The sequence below is a fragment of the Mycteria americana genome, chromosome 3 (genome assembly GCF_035582795.1).
Source record: "Mycteria americana isolate JAX WOST 10 ecotype Jacksonville Zoo and Gardens chromosome 3, USCA_MyAme_1.0, whole genome shotgun sequence".
In the NCBI taxonomy this organism is placed as follows: Eukaryota; Metazoa; Chordata; class Aves; order Ciconiiformes; family Ciconiidae; genus Mycteria; species Mycteria americana.
In genome coordinates this window covers 14,388,288-14,410,666 of record NC_134367.1, presented here as the reverse complement: position 1 = coordinate 14,410,666, position 22,379 = coordinate 14,388,288, and the positions used below count along the sequence as shown (strand labels likewise).

Genomic DNA, 22,379 nt, shown 5'->3' with positions numbered 1-22,379 from the left:
CCCATGGGAGGCACCCCACACTGGAGCAGGGGAAGAGTGTGAGGAGGAAGGGGTGGCAGAGACAATGTGTGATGAACTGACCACAATCCCCATTCCCCATACCCCTGTGCCACTCGGGGAGGGGAGGCAGAGAAATCGGGACTGAAGTTGAGCCCAAGAAGAAGGAAGGGGTGGAGGAAGGTGTTTTAAGATTTGGGTTTTATTTCTCATTAACCTACTCTGACTTGATTGGCAATAAATTAAATTAATTTCCGTAAGTCGAGTCTGTTTTGCCCATGACGGTTAGCGGTGAGTGATCTCTCCCTGTCCTTATCTCGACCCACGAGCCTTTCGTTATATTTTCTCTCCCCTGTCCAGCTGAGGAGGGGAGTGATAGAGCGGCTTTGGTGGGCACCTGGCGTCCAGCCAGGGTGAACGCAGCACATAAAGCAATGAACTTTGTTAGTTTGGCACAATCTATAAGCAGTAAAGTACACTGCAATATATTCCATTTTCCCCTTTATCTTATTGTCCATAATCATCCTTTCTTTCCAACTTCTGTCCAACAACTTTCCATACCATTGGAGTCAGAGCTCCAAAACAGCTTTAAAGTTTTAAGCAAGTCATCAGAAGAAATACCTTGTAGAAGCTGACTTCTGTTGTCATTGGGTTTTATATATGTCAAAATGAAACAGACCAGTAAAGACATGAAAACTGCCTACACATGAAGTACCTCTCTCCCACCCATTATTTTAAAGCTCATCAGCACATGAGCAAGGGCAGATTATTTTGCAACTAAAAGGTGAGCTCAAACTATTTCTGCTGAAGTCTCCAGGAGTTTCAGCTACTCAGTACTCTAATTACTACAAAGTCCTGCTAAAAATAAGTCCCAAAACACAGATTCCATATGCAGACATCTTTCTTATCTTACATCAACTGAAAAATGTTTTTAAAAACAATCTTTTTTTTTTGGTACGTGCCCGTAAGCTGTTTGGAGGCAGGGAAGGGACCCTTTAGTTTACTCAAGCAACACTCATGCAATAGTAAAGTATTTATCATGCATATTTATGCCTGTGTTTCAAGTATCATATAAAGAATAAAAATATGCAGTACCTTGTAATGGTAATATTTTCACGCCAAATTCTTCGAGGTAGCCAAGAGCACGAATGAGATCTAGCTCCTCCTGAATAGCACTCGGACAGTCCACAATAAGCTGCAGACAGCACCTAAATATGGAGGAAACAAATTTTTCTAAAAATTGTTGAATAAATTCAAAGCTAAATTTCTGGAAAAAGTTCACCTGTGAGTTAGAAAAAAACAAACCACACACCAGTAATTTACTGTGCTTATGAAATGTCACAATACTCACTAGACCTGTAACACACATTGTAAGTGTTTGGCACCATATCTCTGTTATGGTTGGCTAAACATTTTAACGAAATTCTATTCTTGGATTGCCACAATCTTCTTCACCTGTGATAAGAACATTGCCTAAACCCTCTGGAATTTAGACCCGCAATGAATTTAACTAAATATGCTGAAGACGTACATAATCAAATATGTAATTATCTAGGGAAATATTTCTCATATAACTATTACGTTTTGGTGTTGCCACATGCTAGAAGATAGAAGCAAAATTCTGTAAAAAGTTGATTGGAAGTGAAGTGTTAAAGCCATTGTCACAAATTCAGTTTCCTCAACTAGGTTCAGCAAATGAAAACAAAGCTGATTTAAAAAAAAAAAATTCTGAAAATTAATTAATGCATAGAATTATTAATAACATGTTATTTTGAATAAACTTTTTAAAACATTCATAAGTTTTATGACTATTATATTGACATAATGAGCTTTTAGATAAATTTTTAAAACAAAACTTGCATTCTGGTACAGTATGTTCGTATGTAGTTTTATTAATACATGTTTATTTTGCATGTGGATTTTTTGTTAATCTCAATGATTTAAAATGGCTTAATTCATCACGCACATTGATTCAGGAAAGTATTTTATTTGTGCAATTTATCATAGAGCTTTCATCTCTACATGTTAATTAAGAAATAGATATGTTTACATCAAAACTAAAATGGCATGTTAGCAACATTCCCATCTGAACCCATCACATTTTTCAGGAGCACTGACAAACATTTCAGGCTGAAGTGGAGATTAAAACAGGAGCGGAAGGAAAGAGAACTCGCTAAAGAGAAAATAAATATGTTCCACCTAAAACAACTCATACGGGAAGGTTACCAGGAGACCTACACACTGCGATAATCACTCACAGAAAAAAGTTAAGTTACTATGAAACAACTGATTGGAGAAAAGTCGGAGAAGGACCAAAACATCCTACTAAGAATAAACACGGTCACATATTCATAACATGTATGAGAGCTACAAACTGCCTATTTTGAAATATCACCGTAAAACCATAAGATAAAAGTTGATCATGGGACCCTTATGAGATATTAAAAGCAATGATACCTTGTATTTACAGAGCCTGCTAATGGAAAAGACTCTCAATAGGAGACCAGGCAAAAAAACCCCTAAATTTTATAATGACATTAAATAAGTTTTTCATAGTAATTATAGAATCATAGAATAGTTTAGGTTGGAAGGGACCTTTAAAGGTCATCTAGTCCAACCCCCCTGCAATGAGCGGGGACATCTTCAACTGGAGCAGGTTGCTCAGAGCCCCGTCCAACCTGACCTTGAATGTTTCCAGGGATGGGGCATCTACCACCTCTCTGGGCAACCTGTGCCAGTGTTTCACCACACTCATCGTAAAAAATGTCTTCCTTATATCAAGTCTCAATCTACCCTCTTTTAGTTTAAAACCATTACCCCTTGTCCTATCACAACAGGCCCTCCTAAAAACTCTGTTCCCATCTTTCCTATAAGCCCTCTTTAAGTATTGAAAGGCCACAATAAGGTCTCCCCAGAGCCTTCTCTTCTCCAGGCTGAACAACCCCAACTCTCCCAGCCTTTCCTCACAGGAGAGGTGTTCCATCCCTCTGATCATTTTTGTGGCCCCCTCTGGACCCGCTCCAACAGATCCATCTCTTTCCTGTGCTGAGGGCTCCAGAGCTGGATGCAGGACTCCAGGTGAGGTCTCACCAGAGCAGAGTAGAGGGGCAGAATCACCTCCCTCGACCTGCTGGCCACGCTGCTTTTGATGCAGCCCAGGATACAGTTGGCTTTCTGGGCTGTGAGCCCACATTGTTGGCTCACGTCCACCTTTTTATCCACCAGTACCCCCAAGTCCTTCTCTGCAGGGCTGCTCTCAATCCCTTCATCCTCCAGCCTGTATTCATACCAGGGGTTGCCCCAACCCAGGTGCAGGACCTTGCACTTGGCCTTTTTGAACCTCATGAGGTTCACACAGGCCCACTTCTCCAGCTTGTCCAGGTCCCTCTGGATGGCACCCTGTCCCTCAGGCATGTCAACCGCACCACTCACCTTGGTGTCATCTGCAAACTTGCTGAGGGTGCACTCTATCCCACTGTCTATGTCATTGATCAGGATAATAAACAGTACTGGTCCCAATACAATTCCCTGAGGGACAACACTTGTCACTGATCTCCATCTGGACTTTGAGCAGTTGACCACCACCCTCTGGATGTGACCATCCAACCAATTCCTTAGCCACCAAATAGTCCATCCATCAAATACATATCTCTCCAATTTAGAGAGAAGGATGTTGTGGGGGACCATGTCAAAGGCCTTACAGAAGTCCAGACAAATGACATCCGTGGCTCTTCCCTTGTCCACTGATGTAGTCACTCCATCATAGAAGGCCACTAGGTTGGTCAGACAGGACTTGCCCTTGGTGAAGACATGCTGGCTGTCTCAAACTACCTCCCTGTCCTCCATGTGCCTTAGCATAGCTTCTAGGAAGATCTGTTCCATGACCTTCCCAGGCACAGAGATGAGTCTACATTATATTACAGTGCCACATTCAACAGCAAAGGACTTGGACTGCTGACCCAAAAGGTCTGTTCCAAATAATGGTGCATTTTGTTCCTGCTGTTCCAAAATGAAGCTACTCACCTGAGAAAACCAACCAACCGCTCTGCCTCCTAGCTTAGCCCAAAGGAGAGTTTCTCTCCTACGTAGAGAGGAAATCCCACCACTACAAGTAGCTAATAGAGACATTTTAACTGTGCCAATTATATGCATACAGATAAAATTCAGTTGTAATTTGGATATTGTAACAGTGTATGCACCTACTTCACTGTGATTGCAACTTTTGCACAGTATATCTAGTAGCCCTGGTGTGCTGGTTTTGGCTGGGATAGAGTTAATTTTCTTCACAGTAGCTAGTATGGGCCTATGTTTTGGATTTGTGCTGAAAACAGTGCTGATAACACAGGGATGTTTTAGTTACTGCTGAGCAGTGCTCACACAGAGTCAAGGCCTCTTCTGCTCCTCACACCACCCCACCAGCGAGTAGGCTGGGAGTGCACAAGAAGTTGGGAGGGGACTCGGCTGGGACAGCTGACCCCAACTGACCAAAGGGATATTCCATACCATATGACATCATGCTCAGCATATAACGCTGGGGAAAGACGGAGACAAGGAGGATGTTTGGAGTGATGGTGTTTGTCTTCCCAAGTCACCATTACACGTGATGGAGCCCTGCTTTCCTGGAGATGGCTGAACACCCCCCTGCTGATGGGAAGTAGTGAATTAACTCCTTATTTTACTTTGCCTGTGTGTGCATTTTTTGCTTTACCTATTAAACTGTCTTTATCTCAACCCGGGAGTTTTCTCACTTTTACTCTTCCAATTATCTCCCCCATTCCACTGCGGGGAGGAGCGAGCGAGCGGCTGTATGAGGCTTAGTTGCCAACTGGGGTTAAACCATAACACATGGTGTCCAAAATGTAAAAAGGCTCTCAATTGATTTAAAAAAAAATAAAATAATAATAATAATATATATTCATATAAATATTCTTATATTTAAAAATAAAGACAAATTTTTAAAAAGCCAGTGACTCTCGGGCCTTTTAGGCCTCCAAAGCAAGTATTTACCTAGAGTGCTTATAAGCAGTAATGACAGTCAATAAACTGTGTTTTCAATAAAAAGGCAGAAATAGAGCTAGCATTATGTAATTAATACTGTAAAAGTGACTGTCTTCCAACTTTGACTTAAGGCAATAATGCCTTTACTAAAAAAAGCAAACAACAAAACCCTACAAATATAAAGAAAAAACCCTCATCCTCATCATGCATGTGCGTGTGTGTGCATTTGGGATGGGAGAGAGGAACAAGGTGCAAGTGATTAGGGAGAAAAAAACAGTGCTTTTTCAGTCATTTTCTAGTTAAGCTATGGAGCATGTATCCAGAACTCAAGGCAAACTGCAAAATATTCTTCCTTTAATCCCTAATGGAAAATATATGATTTGTCAATACATAAAACTTTATAGTAACAATATTTTACCAAGGAAAAGTTCTTAATTTGAAAAAGGATAAATTAATTACAAACAGTTTGACTGTATTACTATAGTAAGTACTAAAAAAAATCTGGTAACGTGTATGTACATAACAAATTCATCTTGACCCATAATGGTACCTTGAGGGGCAGAAAAATAATTTAATCTTTTTCTTGTAATTAGTAGGTAAGTGTACTCATGTCTAAGTGAAAGCAGTACTTGATAAAGATGTGTCTTCCTTTGTAGTTGAGACATAAGTATTTTTGTTTGCTTATGGGATTTGGGTTTTTTTTGTTGTTTGGTTTCTGGGTTTTTTTGTTTTGTTTTGTTGTTTGTTTGTTTGTTTTTTAATAAATAAGTGCCTTAAGGAAAAAGGAAAACTCATTTGGATTAACACATAAAAACAATACCAATGAAACAGCAAATTCTTAGGAAAAAAAAGGGAAAGGCTGGAAATATAAAGACACGCCTCTGTTCTAAGTATTTAGGGTAAGCCGAGGCATCAGTGTTCTACATAGGTAATATATGATTATTTTATCTATCTCCATCTACACTGTAAGAGAAAATACTTCCGTATCTAAATCTATACAAGAATGAACACCGACACTGCAACCTCCAAGGCTGCTCTATGCCTGAATTCCTTTCTGAAGAATTATTTGGCTTATTTCTTAATGTAACAAAGGGAGACAGATAGCCTCAAATGAACTCTCAGAATTGGGAAAGACCAAAGTAAGAAAAGAAATGAAAGAGTCAGCAAAATGCTTTTTTCTATTGTGATAGTAACTGGGGGCCACAATTGTGGTTGAATGCCATAATGTGGAAAAGGTTCAAATGACACACACAAAAAGCTTCTTATCCACAGAGAAAGACTTGCACGTTTCTTCTTCTTCAACCTGAAGTCTGTAACAGATCATTCCAATAACCACGGACAGCAAAAAAGCAAGGCTGGGACAGCAAAAAAGCAAAACAAGCCTCCCTCCCTCCCTCCCTCCCTCCCCCCCCCCCCCCCACACACACACACACAGACACACAGACACACACAGACACACAGACACACAGACACACAGACACACACACACACAAAAAAAAAAAAAAAAAAACCAAAAATCTTACAGAAGCCAAAAGATATTATTTCTATTTACCATGTAATTTTACATGAAGAGAAATAAACCCACATAAGATTCACCCTTCTGAAAGGGAAAACAAAATCAAGTTTCAATTAAAAGAACAATATGTATTTATCTATATGATAATTGTAAATATACCTGGCCAAGTCCATACAGCTATCGGTCAAACTTGTCGAAGAATTGAAATATTCTCTGCCCGCAGCCAAAACTAGTTCGATACTTTTTGCATAGCTGACTCGATATTGTGTCTTCCCTTTTGATGAACTTGGTAGATCTGCTGACCAAATACTGCAATGCATCATTTGCCCAGCCAAGTGGATATTGTCTATACTGCTTGAGCATAAAAGACTTTCTGTGAATATCTAAAAGAAGGAACAATAATTTAATAATCTGCAACAGCAGCTTCAAGTAAGCTTATCTCCATTGTATGGAACCAACCCCTTTGAATCGAAGGATCTTTAAAGTCAAAAAGAATATATTCAGTCCAAGCAGAAAATGTAACTTCTACCAAGGAGAGTATTTCCACAATTTAAGTAAAGCTAAAATTAACTAGTAGCTAGTTATTTCTACTTCCTGCAGAAAAAAGCGTATTAACTGCTTTTTTACAGTATGACTTAGAGATCAGAAATTATTTGTACCTACATTCTGAGGTGTTAATAGGATGTAAGAATCTGAAAAGGCAGTTCAGTATTAAGACCTTAAAACCAACAACATATGAGAAGAAGTTTCGTATCTCTGAAGAAACTAAAAATATTTAGAACTGAGCATATAAGATGCTTTTTAAGTTTCAGTCAAGACTATCTTCAAAGAATGCATACTAATATAATGCTACATCTGCCACAAAACACCTAACTTATTTTCAGGTCCAAGTTTTGCCCATTTTAAGACACACAAAATAATCTCATTTCCTTACAAAAATAAATTGGTTTTTTTGAACATGGTCAGTATTGTCCTAATGAAGAGCAACATATGCATTTAATAATTTCAGAAAATACCATAGCTGCAACAATATGGCCTTTATCAAAGGTTTTAAATTTCATAACCTATTAAATAGAATCAATGAATCGTAGAAGAGCCCAGGTTGGAAGGGACCTCAAAAGATCATCCGGTCTGACCTTTCATGGGAAAGGGGGCATAGATTAGATTATTTAGCACCCTGCCCAATCGCATCTTGAAATTAAAGTATTTCATCACTAGGAAGAACCTCTCCAAACTATCTCATGCTCTGAAAGGAACACAGTTCAGTGCTTCTTAAATATCATACAATTGGATCATCTTCCATTTCACGATATATTAATCCTCAAGGAACAGTGAAAGATTCAAAGTATGATAGCTGACCCTTCTTCCTTAATGATCACAGAAATACAATTTACCTCTCTCAAAATTTATGGACACGAAGTCCTTCAGGAGGACAGGATTCACTTTGCATGCAAGCAGAATACAGTAAGCATCATACTAAAAAAGATCCCAATACAAACCTCACGTGATTGCAAATCCTTACTGCCTCATCAATTTCTCAATTTCGAAGTTTTCAAAGTATAATTGCATATGACAGCACTACATTTCAAAGCATTTTTGGCATTCTTAGATCATTTTTCAAAAACCCTTTGTTGTGGTTTTTTTTTTAATGATATGGTACAGAGGTTAAAAAACAATTTAATATTAATAAAAAACTTATTAAGATCAGAGCAAAGCAAATGCTATTCTTTTCAGAGTGCTCTAGTACTATAATTTTTTTAAACACACTTAAAAAAGATTCCAAGTACACTATGTCTTAGCCTATCACAATACCATGAACATTAAATACATTGCAGTTATCTCTGAGCAGCTTCAAACTGTACAACTACAGAGAAAGAGTGACTTTTTTAATGTATACATTGCTTTATGTATGCATTGCTTTTTCTTTTTTTTTTCTCCTCTAATTTGCTTTCAAAACTTCTCCCAAGAGCTAATCAGATTGATAGCCATAAGCAATTAAATCTTCGAACTGTAATAAAACACTCTTAAACTTTTAAAAGATGTGACTATTTAAACACCAATTATAGTGGACACGGCACTGTTTCCGTAATAAACTGCAGTATATTGAATTGAAAACATAGATAAACAATACATGTCACAGCAAATTCTACATCAGTCTAAGAGGTGTCCTTTGCAAATATTAATGATGTAGGTTTGGGGCTTATCCACATGCAGGGTTTTTTTTCCTTCAAAGAAATTAATTTCTCATCTCACATTATTTTACTTCAACTGCAAGCAGTAGAAAGTCCATAATCCTATAATGATCTTGGATAATACTATCAAACCAGAACTTCATGTTTAAGAAATACTTGGCTGAAGATAACATTTAGCTAAAAGATTGTTTATTTTCATTAAGTTTAAGTGTTTATTACTAAACACATTGTTACATAGAATCACGAAGTCCTAAGAAGTTGACTCAATTTAAAAAAACTTGAATTCTAGTAAAAGATATACAGGATATTTATCAGAGGGGCTTTTGATGAAATGAATTAACGCAGGAAGTTTCTGATTTGAATGAAAATACCATAAAAGAGCCAGTAGACAACCAAGTAACATAACACATGAAAATGTATTTACATATGTGAGCAACAATATGAAATGAGAATTTGTAGCTTACTTGGGACATAAATCAGTAAGAAAGCATAAAACTCACCTCATAGCAAGTATCTGAATGTAAGCATGTATATACTTTCTGCTGCATGTCTAACATATCCTGGAGCAATTCCTTCCAGTGTGTCTCACTGACTGGTGGTTGCCTGCAAACATTTTTAAAATTACATATTCTCTTCCGCAACAAATTTAAAGAAAAGCAGTACATAACTCATATTTTTGGTGATGGAACTGTAGTGTTTTCTCAAATGCTATTTCAATCTTTAATTGGACTTTTAACCAAAATGGATTTAAAGACAGAATGCTTTTAATATTAATTAACATTAAAACAGTGTTTGTGGGATAAAATTGTTTGAGGACAACAATGCAGTACCCAAAGTGTTTTTTCTGTTTGTTTTCTGTTGGATAAGACAGGGATTTAAGCAATCTTTGTTAAGATCTCCCAAGTAGGTTTTGATAACTTCCAAGAGTACATCAGAAAGTTGGAAGTGCTATCTTCCTGCTGATCCAAGAACAGCTGGGTAAAACAAGTTTGTAACAGCAACTGGGGATCATTAAAATGCTTTTCATTGCAGGCAATCAAAGGACTAATCAATTACAGGCAATCACAGGGAAACAGAGCTATAAGTTTATTTTGTTCCTTAAATTTGAATGGTATTCAGATTCTTGACCCTTGGGATCCATGGATCGCTGTTTACCCACAAAGCTTCCTATACAACTTCATGTGCTCTCACAAAACTTTTACTAGTAAAAACACTATGAAGGTTTTTTGACATTATCTTGAGCCTTTCAGATTAAAAAAAGACTTTTTTAAGCTACACAAGCTAGTCCAGCTAATAGTGATACCCTCATGTGGCATTAGCTTTCATTTTGGCAAAGCAATGGGTCTCTACAAAAAGTGAAAAATCAACATTTTTCCTACAGAGGCATTGACTTGATCTTTCTAAAGAAAGGTTTTCAGAAGTCAAAAAGCTTTCAGCATGTCCAAGCCCAATACTACCCTACCATCACCAATAAATTGTTGTGCATGTGTGCATGTTTACTTTAAATAAGAAAAACAAAAAAAAACCCACACACAGTGATGGCTGTTTTTCCTAGGGTTCAAACTTTTTATCTGCTTATGCCAAGAGCCATGTAATAATTCATCTACAGTTGGAAAATGAGTTACATGAAGTAGTTCTTAAACAGAAAAATTGAAAAATTATACTGGAAATAAGAGGTAGAATCAATACATAAAATCAATAAATTGCCATATTACAAGAGCTCCTAAGAAAACATGCCAAAAAAAAAAAGTGTTATTTTACAAATCCTACACTATCAATAAAATTAAATAGGTCTTAAAGGACCTCATTTACAACATGTTAACTTTTACTGTTCATCATCTTGCAGTATTTTGCAGCCAGTATGCCTTTTAGGCTTGTTTACTTGAACACCAACATACTGAAACAGGTTTGAAGCAAGACAGAGTTTTTTTGAATGTGGAGAATGCAGCCAAAACACTGATCATTTTAATCATCAGTTTAACAAATGTGGTTTATGTACACCACGTTCAGTTTGAACACTACAGTTCCCTACTGCAACAAAACAGGCAGGTACACTCTCTGACAGTAAGTACTTGTTACCTTACTGTCCTTTCCCTATTATCTCCCATTCCCCTTTGAATACTAACTTGCGACCTGTGTGCCTTGTCAGCCTAATCATCAGCTTCCGTGCCTCCTTCGCATTGTCCTTTGTGTCTTTCACAAAGGAAACAGGTTTCTGAAGTCCATGTTTCTCCAACAGCTCTGACACACTGTAAATGAATAGTCAACATTTTTTAATTCTGCACAGTTGTACAACTACCTCTGCTGCAGCAGTCTTAAAGCTGTCTCAGACAATGTACTGCAAATGCAAACTGTCTCCATAAAGTATAATTAGCCAGAGTAACATTATTTACTCAAAAAAAATTAATACTGTAGGGTAAATGCATATCACCAATAACCTGATGACATAGCTTCGTAACTTTTAGTTTTTGATCACTCAAAGCATTACAGAGTATCAAGAGCAAAACAAATTCCCCAGATATTTCAGAAGTAACCTTCCTCTCCCTCCAAAAAAAGAAAAACAAAAAAACAACCAAAACACTTTTATTCCAAGAAAAAAATCTGTGCAGTTTTATAATATTCAAATAGCTAAAACCATTCAAAATTTCTAAGTTCTGAATATAAAAAACTTACAGATTATCTTGTCGACAGCACTAAAAACAAGATAAATATTCTTGCTGCTTTCTTGTCATAAAAAAATTCTTGGCTATGCCTAGTGACTTCTGAAAGAATACATTACTTATTTTAGCAAAATTAAATACCTAAGGATTTGTTCCAGTTCATCTACTTCATCATGAAGAGTGTTAGTTTTATCTGTTTCAGGCCTGCAAAGATATTATACAATTAAAATTAAATATATATCTCTATACTTCTTGTAATTTCTTCATATAATTCATATTACATAGCTATAAAAGATAAGCAGTTTGAAACATTTCTTGATGAAAAATCAAATATATGTTTGCTTAAAAAGATTAAAACTGTTGCCTTCTTGCTGGAAGGACAGCTAAAATTGAGAAGGTTCCTCAGTCTCCCAAGAACAGAGCTTTTCCTTCTTCCTTATACTTTTCTCAGGCTCCCTTCTTCCTACATGTAAAAGATATTAGGAGAACAGTTTACATCCCCATGCTTTCACTTTCTCAATAACTACTTCTCCTTCACATAGGTCTTCCATATAGAGATCTCTCTCACAGGGCCATATTGCTGCTTATAAGCTAAGTGGCAAGATGCCACTAAGTGTAACAAGACCAACAAGACCAGTACGATAGCACTAACACTTGGTCTCAATTCACCAGCATATAAAAGTCTAAGAAACTAACACAGAAGCCTTTGTCTGGGCTGCTACTTTAAATCATGTTTTGTTGCCTTACTTGGTAGAGTACATATACAGCACGAGCGTACGTATGACCACTGCAACTCAGATAGGAACAGCATATTCCAGTAAAACTACCTACCCTTTAGTGACTTAACAACTATTTTTAAAGCATTAACTCACAACTATATTTCACATATCTAAAATATTTACTAATAACTAGCTGAAAATGTTTACCCATATCCTCTTTGGGGAAGGCATTCCAAAATATCGTAACAGAGAGAGAGCTGGTCATCTCGTTCACAACTATAAATACATTCCAATGCCGTAATCATAAGCTGGTCTTGATCAGGAATAATCTTTTGCTGACACTAACAAGAAAAGAAACCACATTATTTTTAGTTTTCTGTTTCTAATTCAACAGCTACGTTTCTTCTGAATATAAAAAGATGTGTACTCCAAGTAAATAAACTGTCTTTAGCTGTAATTAGAAGGGCTCTTGCTAACAACTTAGTGAAGTACCTGTTGAAGTTACAACCTGAAACATAACTTGGCTAGTTTCCCGCAGTGGAGACAGTGGAAAGAACAGTGGTACACCATTATACCCTTTATGAATTTGAGAGGTGGAGAGGGTGCAGGGCAGAAGGCAACTGCTGCAAACATTTGTCAGATTTATTTAACATGTCCAACAGTATCAATATATATAAAACAGCTGTGTTTTTTCTTCACTGGTTGACTTCTATCCATACACAACGTTTAACAGTATGCAAAAATGTGCTTACGTGCCCTGGAATAATTATTTAAACTGTAGAAGCAGCATGAAACACTCACATGGAAGGCAACTTCAACCCTTACTCATTGAACTCTTGGCTCCATCCTAAACGGCCCCCATTTTATTATTTACATTTTTGTGGAAAGAGAGGGGTGGGGAGAAATAACTTGAAATCTACTTCTAGTAAATTCCTCAGGAAAAAAATATTAGTGAGATCAAACTCTTTCATATCCATTTCTTAAAAAGCAAATATGCCAGGAATTTACTTTAAACACATCACCATAAATTTATTTCAGAGAAGAATCTTTACAATAATTTTTGTTCTACTAGGTCAAGATCATAATTACATTAGTTTGACAATCTCATCAAGGACAGTTTAGTTGCATCATAACTTATGCTATGATATTTTTTAATTAATGTTTTCTAAAACACAACAGATCCCGAGTCCAAGAAGAAGGGAAAGATCAGAGAGATGATCTGATTTAGAAGATGAACTAACCCTATTTATGAATTCACGTCTTCAGGACAAGAATTTCCAGAGAAACCAGTAGAATCATCAGGGCTCTATACTTACAGCAGGTTTTGAATTCCGAAATATCTTCAGAGGTAGAGTCAGATCTTCCTTTGCTAATGTTACTAAATATTCTTTAAAAAGTGAATTTGCAAGACCAGGAGACTGATTTTCACAGCGGTGGAGAAAAGGGATCATCCACTGATAAACATTCTTCACATATTTTTCATCAGAGGACTGGCAAGCACAATGAGTTACAGAGAGGAAAAAAAGAACAAGTTCAGCTTCATTGTCCAAAACAAACAAAACATTTTGATCAATATAACTGAAACAGTATCTTCACCCATCACAAACAACAGCTGAAGCCTGACATTCACCGCTGCTGCACAGATCTCTACATCATGAAGCACTGAAACAATCCATCATCTTTCTGCTACCCAATGGCTAAAGGAAACAAAGCAGTAGAGGAGTAAAGCCCATTACATGAGGAAAGTCTAGCTGTCTTCCTCCTGAAATTTCAGAATGAGTGAAGATCGGCTTGCATTCATGTCAGAGTTGCATTACTTTCAGTATGCAAGAATGCAAGACAGAAAAACAAATGATGAGTGGTTACATAAATCCTAGCAAAATCTTGAAAATTCTGAGGAGCTTCAAGCGCATGAGTATTCTCCTCTGGTGCTTACATATTCTTTGACTGAATTTCAGAGCCCTGTTCAATCTCTAGGTATTTTTCAACCTTTCTAAAAGGTCTTTTTCTATTCTGAAATGCCATGCACAGGCTGAACACAGAGAAGATGAAAAACACACATATGCTGCAGAGGCAAATATTAAGATTTTTTTGCCAATACTTAAAGAAACCAAAAAACATCCAAGGAAAACATTCAATTTTGTTGTATCTGCAGCACTATCAACAGCTACAGTGAAGATCCTTTAGAAAGGGTCAATGAAAAAGCAATTCACAGCTTTCAAAAGACTGGATTTATTAACATTTAGTCCTGTGCGTAGGACAAAGAAACAGGTCTTTGAGAAAACTGAGCCATTTTAGCACTTGTTAAAAAAAAAAAAAAGATAAAAACCCCATCACAACAAAAAAGGAACAGTAAAACTGTTGAATTAAAAATGGAGGATGATAAAAAAAAATATCAGCCACTAACATTATCTTTATATACACAGGATCTAAGGTAACCTGAATTACTGGAAATCAAGGTATACTTACTGATTTATTCAAAATACTTACATTCTTCATCAACAATCTCAGCTTTTCGATGTCTTTCATCTCCACAAGTTCCTTCAAAGTTAAGGTTCGATCACCATCAGTCTCATAAACTACTGTCTCAAGAGTGATCAGATTGTCACAAAGCACTTGCAGACCAGGAATATTCCTCTCCATGCCAAGACGAACAAGGGACAGAGCACAGTCCACCTGAAAAATAATAAACCCCCCATGCTGTACAACTGTTTCCCAAAAAACAACTTCAAGTCCAATCTGTGTCCTGTTTGTGTGTCTATTTTCTTTCCCTGTTCCTTTTGCTTAATAGGCAATCCTAAGTTCCTAGAAGTTTTTGTGGACTGTATAGTCCTAAACGGATTGCTCTTCTCAGCTTTATAAAGACCAAATAAAATGATTAATCTTAGCAGATGATGTCATTATAGGCTTTTGACCTAGATGCATCCTACTGATGCATGTAAATTAGGAGAATACTCTTCCTTCTGGGGATTACACACAGAGATACATCACCTCATCTCATGGCATGGAATATGAAGGATTGCTTTAAACCAAGATAACCAGTTAACTGACTGAAGTTATACATACCTCTGTATGTAATGTGACACTTCTAGCTGACCATGAGTTAATAATTTTAATTGTTGCATTTTATTTCACAGAAGATAATGACAGTCTTTTTCTCTGGTGACTGAAAATACCTTTATTGAAAGATTCTGTTTCAATTTCAAAGAATGCAATATTGGCTATACGTATTCAGTGAGGCAGACATAAGTCTGGAAGAGTAGAACGCAATTTCATTTATGTTAGTAATTTAATTGATCCCTGGAAGTTGCTTTTATTTCCACACCTACTGATAGGCTGTTAAGATCACAGGGAACTATGATTAAAGAGCCTTGAAGTACTGCAAACTTGAAGAATAAAAGAACTCGCCCATCAGAATTAACTCATAGTGATACTTCCAGCCAACCTCTTTTTCGCACAGCTAAATTGGCTTGAGAAGCAATAAAATACTGGAGTACGTCAATGATGAGCTCTATTCTTACTTTCAATGCTTATCTTTACCGCATAGAGCTTCAAACATTTTTAAAATATGAAGAAAATAAAGCAAAAATAAGCTGCATGGTAGTCCCACAGACACACAATAAACCTGCCAGGAAGAAATCGTGACAGTACTACATATTGGCATATGAGTGACACATGTGACTGCCACATATCAATATATATGGCACAGTATAATGTGAAAGATAATAAAACATGTTTCCTGACACCCTGTGCACAACATTCCCTCCCTCAGTTACAAACATAAAATGTAATGGTAAACATTTTTCATGGACTACGAAAGTGCTACTGTCTGCTATGGTAAGCCAAGTGAAAGGGAATCTACTGGCTTCCTATTCATTCCTATGGATCAATTATTTGGCTGAGTAAACTTTAGAGCAAGCATAAGTACACTGCAAAAGAAAAAGCAAATACTTCAAAAGCCATAATGACAATTGAGACACAGTGTATATTACTGAGGGAAAAGCATCCCATCAATACGTATTAAGACAGGATTCCATTGAAGAAGGCTGATCAGCCTGAGTCAGCCATCATCATTTCCTCACTGCTATTCTCACCTGCATTGCATATTTTTCAATTTCCTGTGCTCTGCTCAAATACCAATCGGTAACGAGATCTACTGAAAGGTCAGTAGTCCTGTACTTCAGTAACTCAGGTTGCGTTTCATATAGAAATTCACCTTCATCTTGTAAAGTTGGTTCAACAATCATCCTTTTAAAAAAAAAAAAAAAGTATAGGTTTAAGTATACATTCGCTTGCATTTTTTTCACATCAGTCTTTTTCCTAAAAGTTCTGGTTGTTCTGAAAGAAAATGATACAATCAACCTACCATTACACCAATAATTTGATGAGACTCAAATGCCAATCACAGTAAGTGTTAATTTTTGTCAGCAAAGTAACTAGTAAGAGATTCCAAACATCAAATAGATCATGAAAGAAAGAATCCTCTCTACTAAAGACACAGGTATGCCCAACCTCTGCTTTCCATCTGTTCCTCACACAGTGAAAGGCAGCTTTGTGATCCATTAATGTTACTACGATAACGTTATAGTTGACAAGTAACAGGGCAGAAGGAAAAAAATTAATCAGGATTTCCAACAGTAACCTCACCCCCTGCTCACACGCATGTGCGAAAGTTACTTATCACATAATCACATTGAACACAATGCTGTAACACAAAAGACTGTTTGCTCAGTCAGTCTCACTAAGAAAGCTGAAAATACAAGTTAGCATGCACTAAAATAAGAAGTGAGTCCTACTGGGTATTTCCCACATTTTAAGAATTAGTAAGTAAAGTCTTTATCTGAAAGGCACATAAATATAGAAAAAACTTTTTGCTTTTTCTATATACTTACCTGCATTCTGCTTTTTCACACCAGTCTTCTTCACGATGTTTCTGCTCATTCCAAGGAAGAATTTTCAATGTCCCCTGCTTGTAACTGGTATAACAGAAAAACAAACAAAAAAACTTTTTTTTTAAATTGTGATGGCATTCAATTAATGGAATACAAAGCATACATGAGTATTTCAGTGAATTCATAATAACCATGTAATTCAATTACAGTATCAATTCTTTAAGATTTATCACTTCTTAATGCAGCTATACAAGTGTGATTTTGCCAGTATGATATTATCTGTACAAACACGTTTTCTACCTATACCATTAAAGATCAACTAAAACAAAAAAAAAATTTGATTTTCTTACTGACCATACCTTTAAAAAAAAAAAAGGGGGGGGGGGAACCCACTACATGCTTTAAGTATTTTTACTGCTTCTCAGTAAGTATTCTGACTTCACATGCTGTCATGGAAGACTGAAATAAGCAAAAAACTACGAACTTCACAGCTTAAAAAAAAAATTATATAATTCTTCAAATTTTAGCACAAATCCTTGTACTGAACTGAAACAAGATCTGCCCTGCTGTACTGATCTTCTCAATTAAGTTTAATGTGGTTTTCTCACTACAAGCTTCCACAGTGAAACATTCTCTAAATATTGAGGTTGAAAAAAGAAAAAGTCTGTTTAAAATACAGTTTAGGAACACCACAGGTTATTACTAGAATGATTGCTTATGCCTCACTGTTGTAAGCTAGCTGTTTAAGCAGCATAAAACCTGAGAAAACCAGGTCAAACTACACAGAACATAAACTAAGGGAGAAGAGAAGAGCCATATAGGTTCTGGCATTTGTAGAAATAATAAACAAACCATGTACAAAGTAAAGACTTTAAAGTTTCAGCATACTGGAACAATGAACTATTTTACATCTCACTGATTTTCTCCTGACCCTGATAATAAACAGCAATAGCAATACTACATGGACAATCCCTATGTATAAATTAACAACTGACACAATCTTCTCATCCCTTGAAGAGCAGCACTGTAACTCAGTAGCTAAAAAATTCCAACAAACAAATCAATTTCACAATATAGTTAAGAGTCAAAACAACAAACTAAAAATCAGTAACTCCATCTCATTTAGCAACAGCCATTAAACACATTTAACAAAGCAAGGCATGTCCATACTAACTGCCCTGCCCTGTACACACACACACACTCTTCCCCCAGGAGGTCAGCCACCCTTCCTTTCCCTCCTCTACACACCAACAATAATACCCTGTGTTTTATCCATAGTAATTCCAACCCTCCAAAGGAAACACGCAGTAGAAATCCAGCAATAAATTGGCAGAGACAGATTTGCAGGCTATTAAAGTCAAAAGAAAGGAGGAGAGAAGATGGAAAACTGCTAATTCCTGTGTGTCAGCTATAGTAACATCTGCGTTCAATTCCAGTTCAGTTGTACAAAACCGTCCAGAATTATCTTTATAATTAGGCACCATGTAGTAACACCACTGAAAAATTATTAATAAAGAAAACTCCAAATTAACATTTATGGTATAAGCACCAGGAATAAAGTCACTCTGTCATTTTGGAAAGATTGATCAGCCCGTGTATTTTGGGGATTGGGGGGCTGTTGTTTGTTTAAGTCTTAGATAACATAATTTATCAATTAATTTTAAATATTAATGTTTAGAACTGAGTTCATAAACTAAATTAATAAGGCTGTATTTCAAATGTCATACATGAGAATGTCATCATGGAAGACCCAGTTTGTAGTGAAAAAGTTCTCTTTATCAGTTGAAATGTCAAATAACAGAAAAGCCGAAGTGTGATTAACACTCCCTTCCAAAATATAAAATCAAGACAGTATGAGCAGGTCTTTATGTTAGGAAAGGAGAGCATTATTGATTGTATGCTCTATTAAACATAAGAGAAAACCGGACAAAATTTTATTGCCCAAGACAATTTCTTTTCATAGTAAAATTTTTCCATTCACTTCCCAGTAGGCTTAAGACGACATTTCAGGGGGGACTGGGCGGTTGGCTGGTTTGTTCGGGTTTTTTTTTTTGTTTGGGGAGGGTCTTTTCTTGGTTTGTTTTGTTAAAATGAGAAAACAAGAGCTTTTATACAGCAGAGGACAGACAAGGGTTTCATTTTAGAAGCTGGTCTGCAAAACTGTAGCAGAACTCCCATGAGAGAATAACAGTAAGAGGAGATTTTCAGTTTTTCAAAAGAGGAAGGTCTAATTCTGTTTTAAGGTCAGAGTCCAATTCTTTCTATTACCAATGGCAACTCTGTGTTTTGTTTTGTTTTTTTTTTCCTTCAAGCATTTCATACAGCAGGCCTGTCTCTGAGACTCATCTAGTTGAAGATTAGAAAAATTTTTTTAAATCTTTTTCCTTGTAAACTTGTGCACATTGAATCCAGACTCCAAGGCAAAAGGCAATGTGCCCGAACACATTTAGGAAACAATCTTTTTACTGAAAGACATGCACATTTTTAAGAGCAGGTTTGGGGTTTTTTCTAAAAATATTTTGGGCGTAGATGAATATTTGCTTTTTCTTTTCTTATAAATCATGTCCCATTGTCGGAAAAAATAATGTTATAAACACTAATTCTGCATTTGAAAGCTTGTGTGTTACATACCAGAATAGTTCCGAGGGTAACGCACTTAAGTAAGACACCAAGTCTTGATCTGTTAGAGGTGAGAAAGCTATATATGAAAGATATTGAACTACGAAATAAGGTAGTGTTTCCAGAAAATGGTTTCGTTATCCACTCAAAATGTTTTTGAAGAGTGTGCTTGATTCCAACTTTATTACATTTATTTTTAAAATTATCTCAAATTTATGTTTTGTGGTAAGAGGAATATAAAATCCTGAACCTTCAAATATTCTTTTCCCCCTGCTGACACTGGTACACTTCCCAGAATTTATGATTTCCATATTTTTCTCTAGGTGTACTGTAAATTATTTTAGACTTCACATTCAAATTAGCACTTCTATAATCCCACTACATACAGATACAGAGGCATTAAAAGTAGGCTATATATAACATATATAGCTGTACATAATACAGGATCTGCAAGAGAAGTTATTTTATAAAATATTCTTTTTTAATTTAATCCAGAAACTCATTTGTCCAAAGTCTGTATCTTCTCAGCAATGGAGAAATCAATGCCAGTTTCTGTTGCTCTGAAATCTTATGGCTCTGAAACAGTTTTATGTCACAATTATTCTATAACTGCGGATGAAATATAATAAGAAATGCATCCCAGATAGTCTTAAACAGCTATGATATATATTGCATTTTTCATATTGCATGAAAACATTCTTTTCTACCACTATAGCAGTTTAGTCGTCAATTAGTAAATGCAACTATATAACTGATTACATATATTTTTAGGCTTTTATTATTCAATATACTATGCAATACAAAAGTCATGGGCAGAGAGAGAAGCTCTTCATTTTCCCGAAATATCCATAGGACATGTAACAAATTCAAGACTGAAGTACAGCTAGTGCCTAAAACAGAGTGCCAAAAACACCACACATTTTGGGAACACAGATCCGCATAAATTAGTGGGAAAGGTATCCCAGCTGCTTTTGGCTGCCAGAGCTAACTACCCTTTGGAATTCCTGCTGCGCACATTGCCATGACAGGTCTTTTGAAGCAACTCTGCCACCAGAGAAGAAAAGTTATATCTGATTTCACATAGACAAATCAAGCAATGTTTTAATGACATGGTTAACCTTTAATAGAGTTTAGGAAGAGAACCTTTTTCTTCTCCTAAAACAACCTAGACTGAATAATCTAAACAGCAGAAAAGTCAACCAACACTACACAACCTCAGTTTAGAAGCTCGCTGTGGTTTTTTTTCTTGAGGTATACAATTAAAATTGTGAGGCAATAGCTTTCACAAAATCAAAATAGGCTATTTTAAAGATACAAGCTGAACTCTGAGAAAGATCAAAGCTGTCTGTCACCATATAGTGAAAATACTCCTTCAGAACTGCACATTTATAAAGCATAATGAATGTTCATGGAAGAAATTTTGTTCTAAACCCTGTAAAAAGGCAACAAACAAGCAAGATGATAGCAGCAATACACTTTCTGAGAAGACTGGGAAAGGCAAGCCAAGGTACAGTTCAGGACTATGCAGGCAAAAGACACACATGGTAGATGAAGACAGGACAAGTCAGGCATAAACAAACCAGAAACGTAAAGAAAATCCTGTTAATGCTCTGTGGATAAACTGCACAGGCATAGTTCAGCTCCCATGCTGTAGAACGGTACGCAAAGGCTGCCACTGGCCCGCCTGAAATCTTCTCCAGGCTGAGCACACACAGCTCCCTCAGCCTTCAAGGGCCCCAGTCCCCAGTCCCCTCGGTGGCCCTCTGCTGAGCTCGCTCCAGTTTACTGATGTCTTTCCTGTACAGGGGCCCAGTACTCCAGATGCAGTTGAACGAGCGTGGTAGTCTGACTGCTCAGACTCCTGGCTGTGCTTCTGTTCACACAGGACAGGATGCTGCTGGCACTCCCTGCTGGCTCACGTCCTGCTTGTGCCCACCAGGACCTCCACGTCCTTTTCAGCAGAGCTGCTTCCCAGCCAGTCTGTCTTCAGCCTTTATTGTTGCAAGAGTTTCTTCAGTTGCAGGAACAGGACTTCGCATTTGTTCTTCTTGAACTCCCCAAGGCTCTTGCTGGCCCATTCCTCCAGCCTGTCTAGGCCCCTCTGACTGGCAGCTCGGCTCCAGCATAGCAGCTCCTGTGAAACTTCCCTCCTTTCTTGGTGTCAGCTCATGTTCTCCATGGCTCCCTCATAGCTTCAAGTTCTCTTTCTCCTCTTCAAAAACTCCTCATGACTAACACCTACAGTACTTTCGGCAGCTCGCTTTCTGCAGCAGCCTTCTGGCTGCAGTGAGCTGCTCCTGCTGTTTTCCCAGATCCCCACACAGGCCAGTTTGCAGAAGAGCCTCTTCCGCCAAACCACTTCTTTAACTTTTACATGGACATTCCCCGCTCCTACCAGAAGTCAATCCAGACCGGAACACGAGTACCATCATGACAAGTTAATCCTTCCCTCAAAAGTTATTTTTTCTACTTCAAGGGGAAGGTAATATCTGAGATTTTTAATTATTTTTTCCACACACATCCTTGAAATAATATTAACTACATTGATCCCTCTACCTCTAAACTTTTTCTTCCTTCCCTTAGTGCAAAGGAAGAGAAGTGCATATAAAATTTACGCCCTTCTTATTTATTTCACTGTAGCACTATACAAATGAATTCAAACAAACAAAAAGAATTGACCATGGGATTAATTCTTTTAACACGAACTCCTCTGAACTACGCTAAAAACAAAAGCAGTTCAGCTTCAGAAGAGAAAAAAAACTAATACGAAAAAATGAGGACTATAT

At 36.9% G+C, this 22,379-nt stretch overlaps 1 protein-coding gene across 3 annotated transcripts in view; it reads right to left on the bottom strand.

Moving 5' to 3' along the window:
- The window catches only part of NBAS (NBAS subunit of NRZ tethering complex), a 181,970-nt gene that overhangs the window by 120,646 nt on the left and 38,945 nt on the right, over positions 1 to 22,379 (bottom strand). For all 3 annotated transcript variants that reach the window (XM_075497913.1, XM_075497916.1, XM_075497915.1), the window contains 10 exons: positions 16,975 to 17,058; positions 16,177 to 16,330; positions 14,573 to 14,758; positions 13,399 to 13,572; positions 12,290 to 12,423; positions 11,505 to 11,567; positions 10,830 to 10,952; positions 9,204 to 9,306; positions 6,671 to 6,894; positions 1,093 to 1,205 (listed from right to left, as the gene is read on the bottom strand). In XM_075497913.1, the coding sequence (XP_075354028.1) occupies positions 1,093 to 1,205; positions 6,671 to 6,894; positions 9,204 to 9,306; positions 10,830 to 10,952; positions 11,505 to 11,567; positions 12,290 to 12,423; positions 13,399 to 13,572; positions 14,573 to 14,758; positions 16,177 to 16,330; positions 16,975 to 17,058 (1,358 nt within the window). The remainder of the gene's footprint in view (positions 1 to 1,092; positions 1,206 to 6,670; positions 6,895 to 9,203; positions 9,307 to 10,829; positions 10,953 to 11,504; positions 11,568 to 12,289; positions 12,424 to 13,398; positions 13,573 to 14,572; positions 14,759 to 16,176; positions 16,331 to 16,974; positions 17,059 to 22,379) is intronic.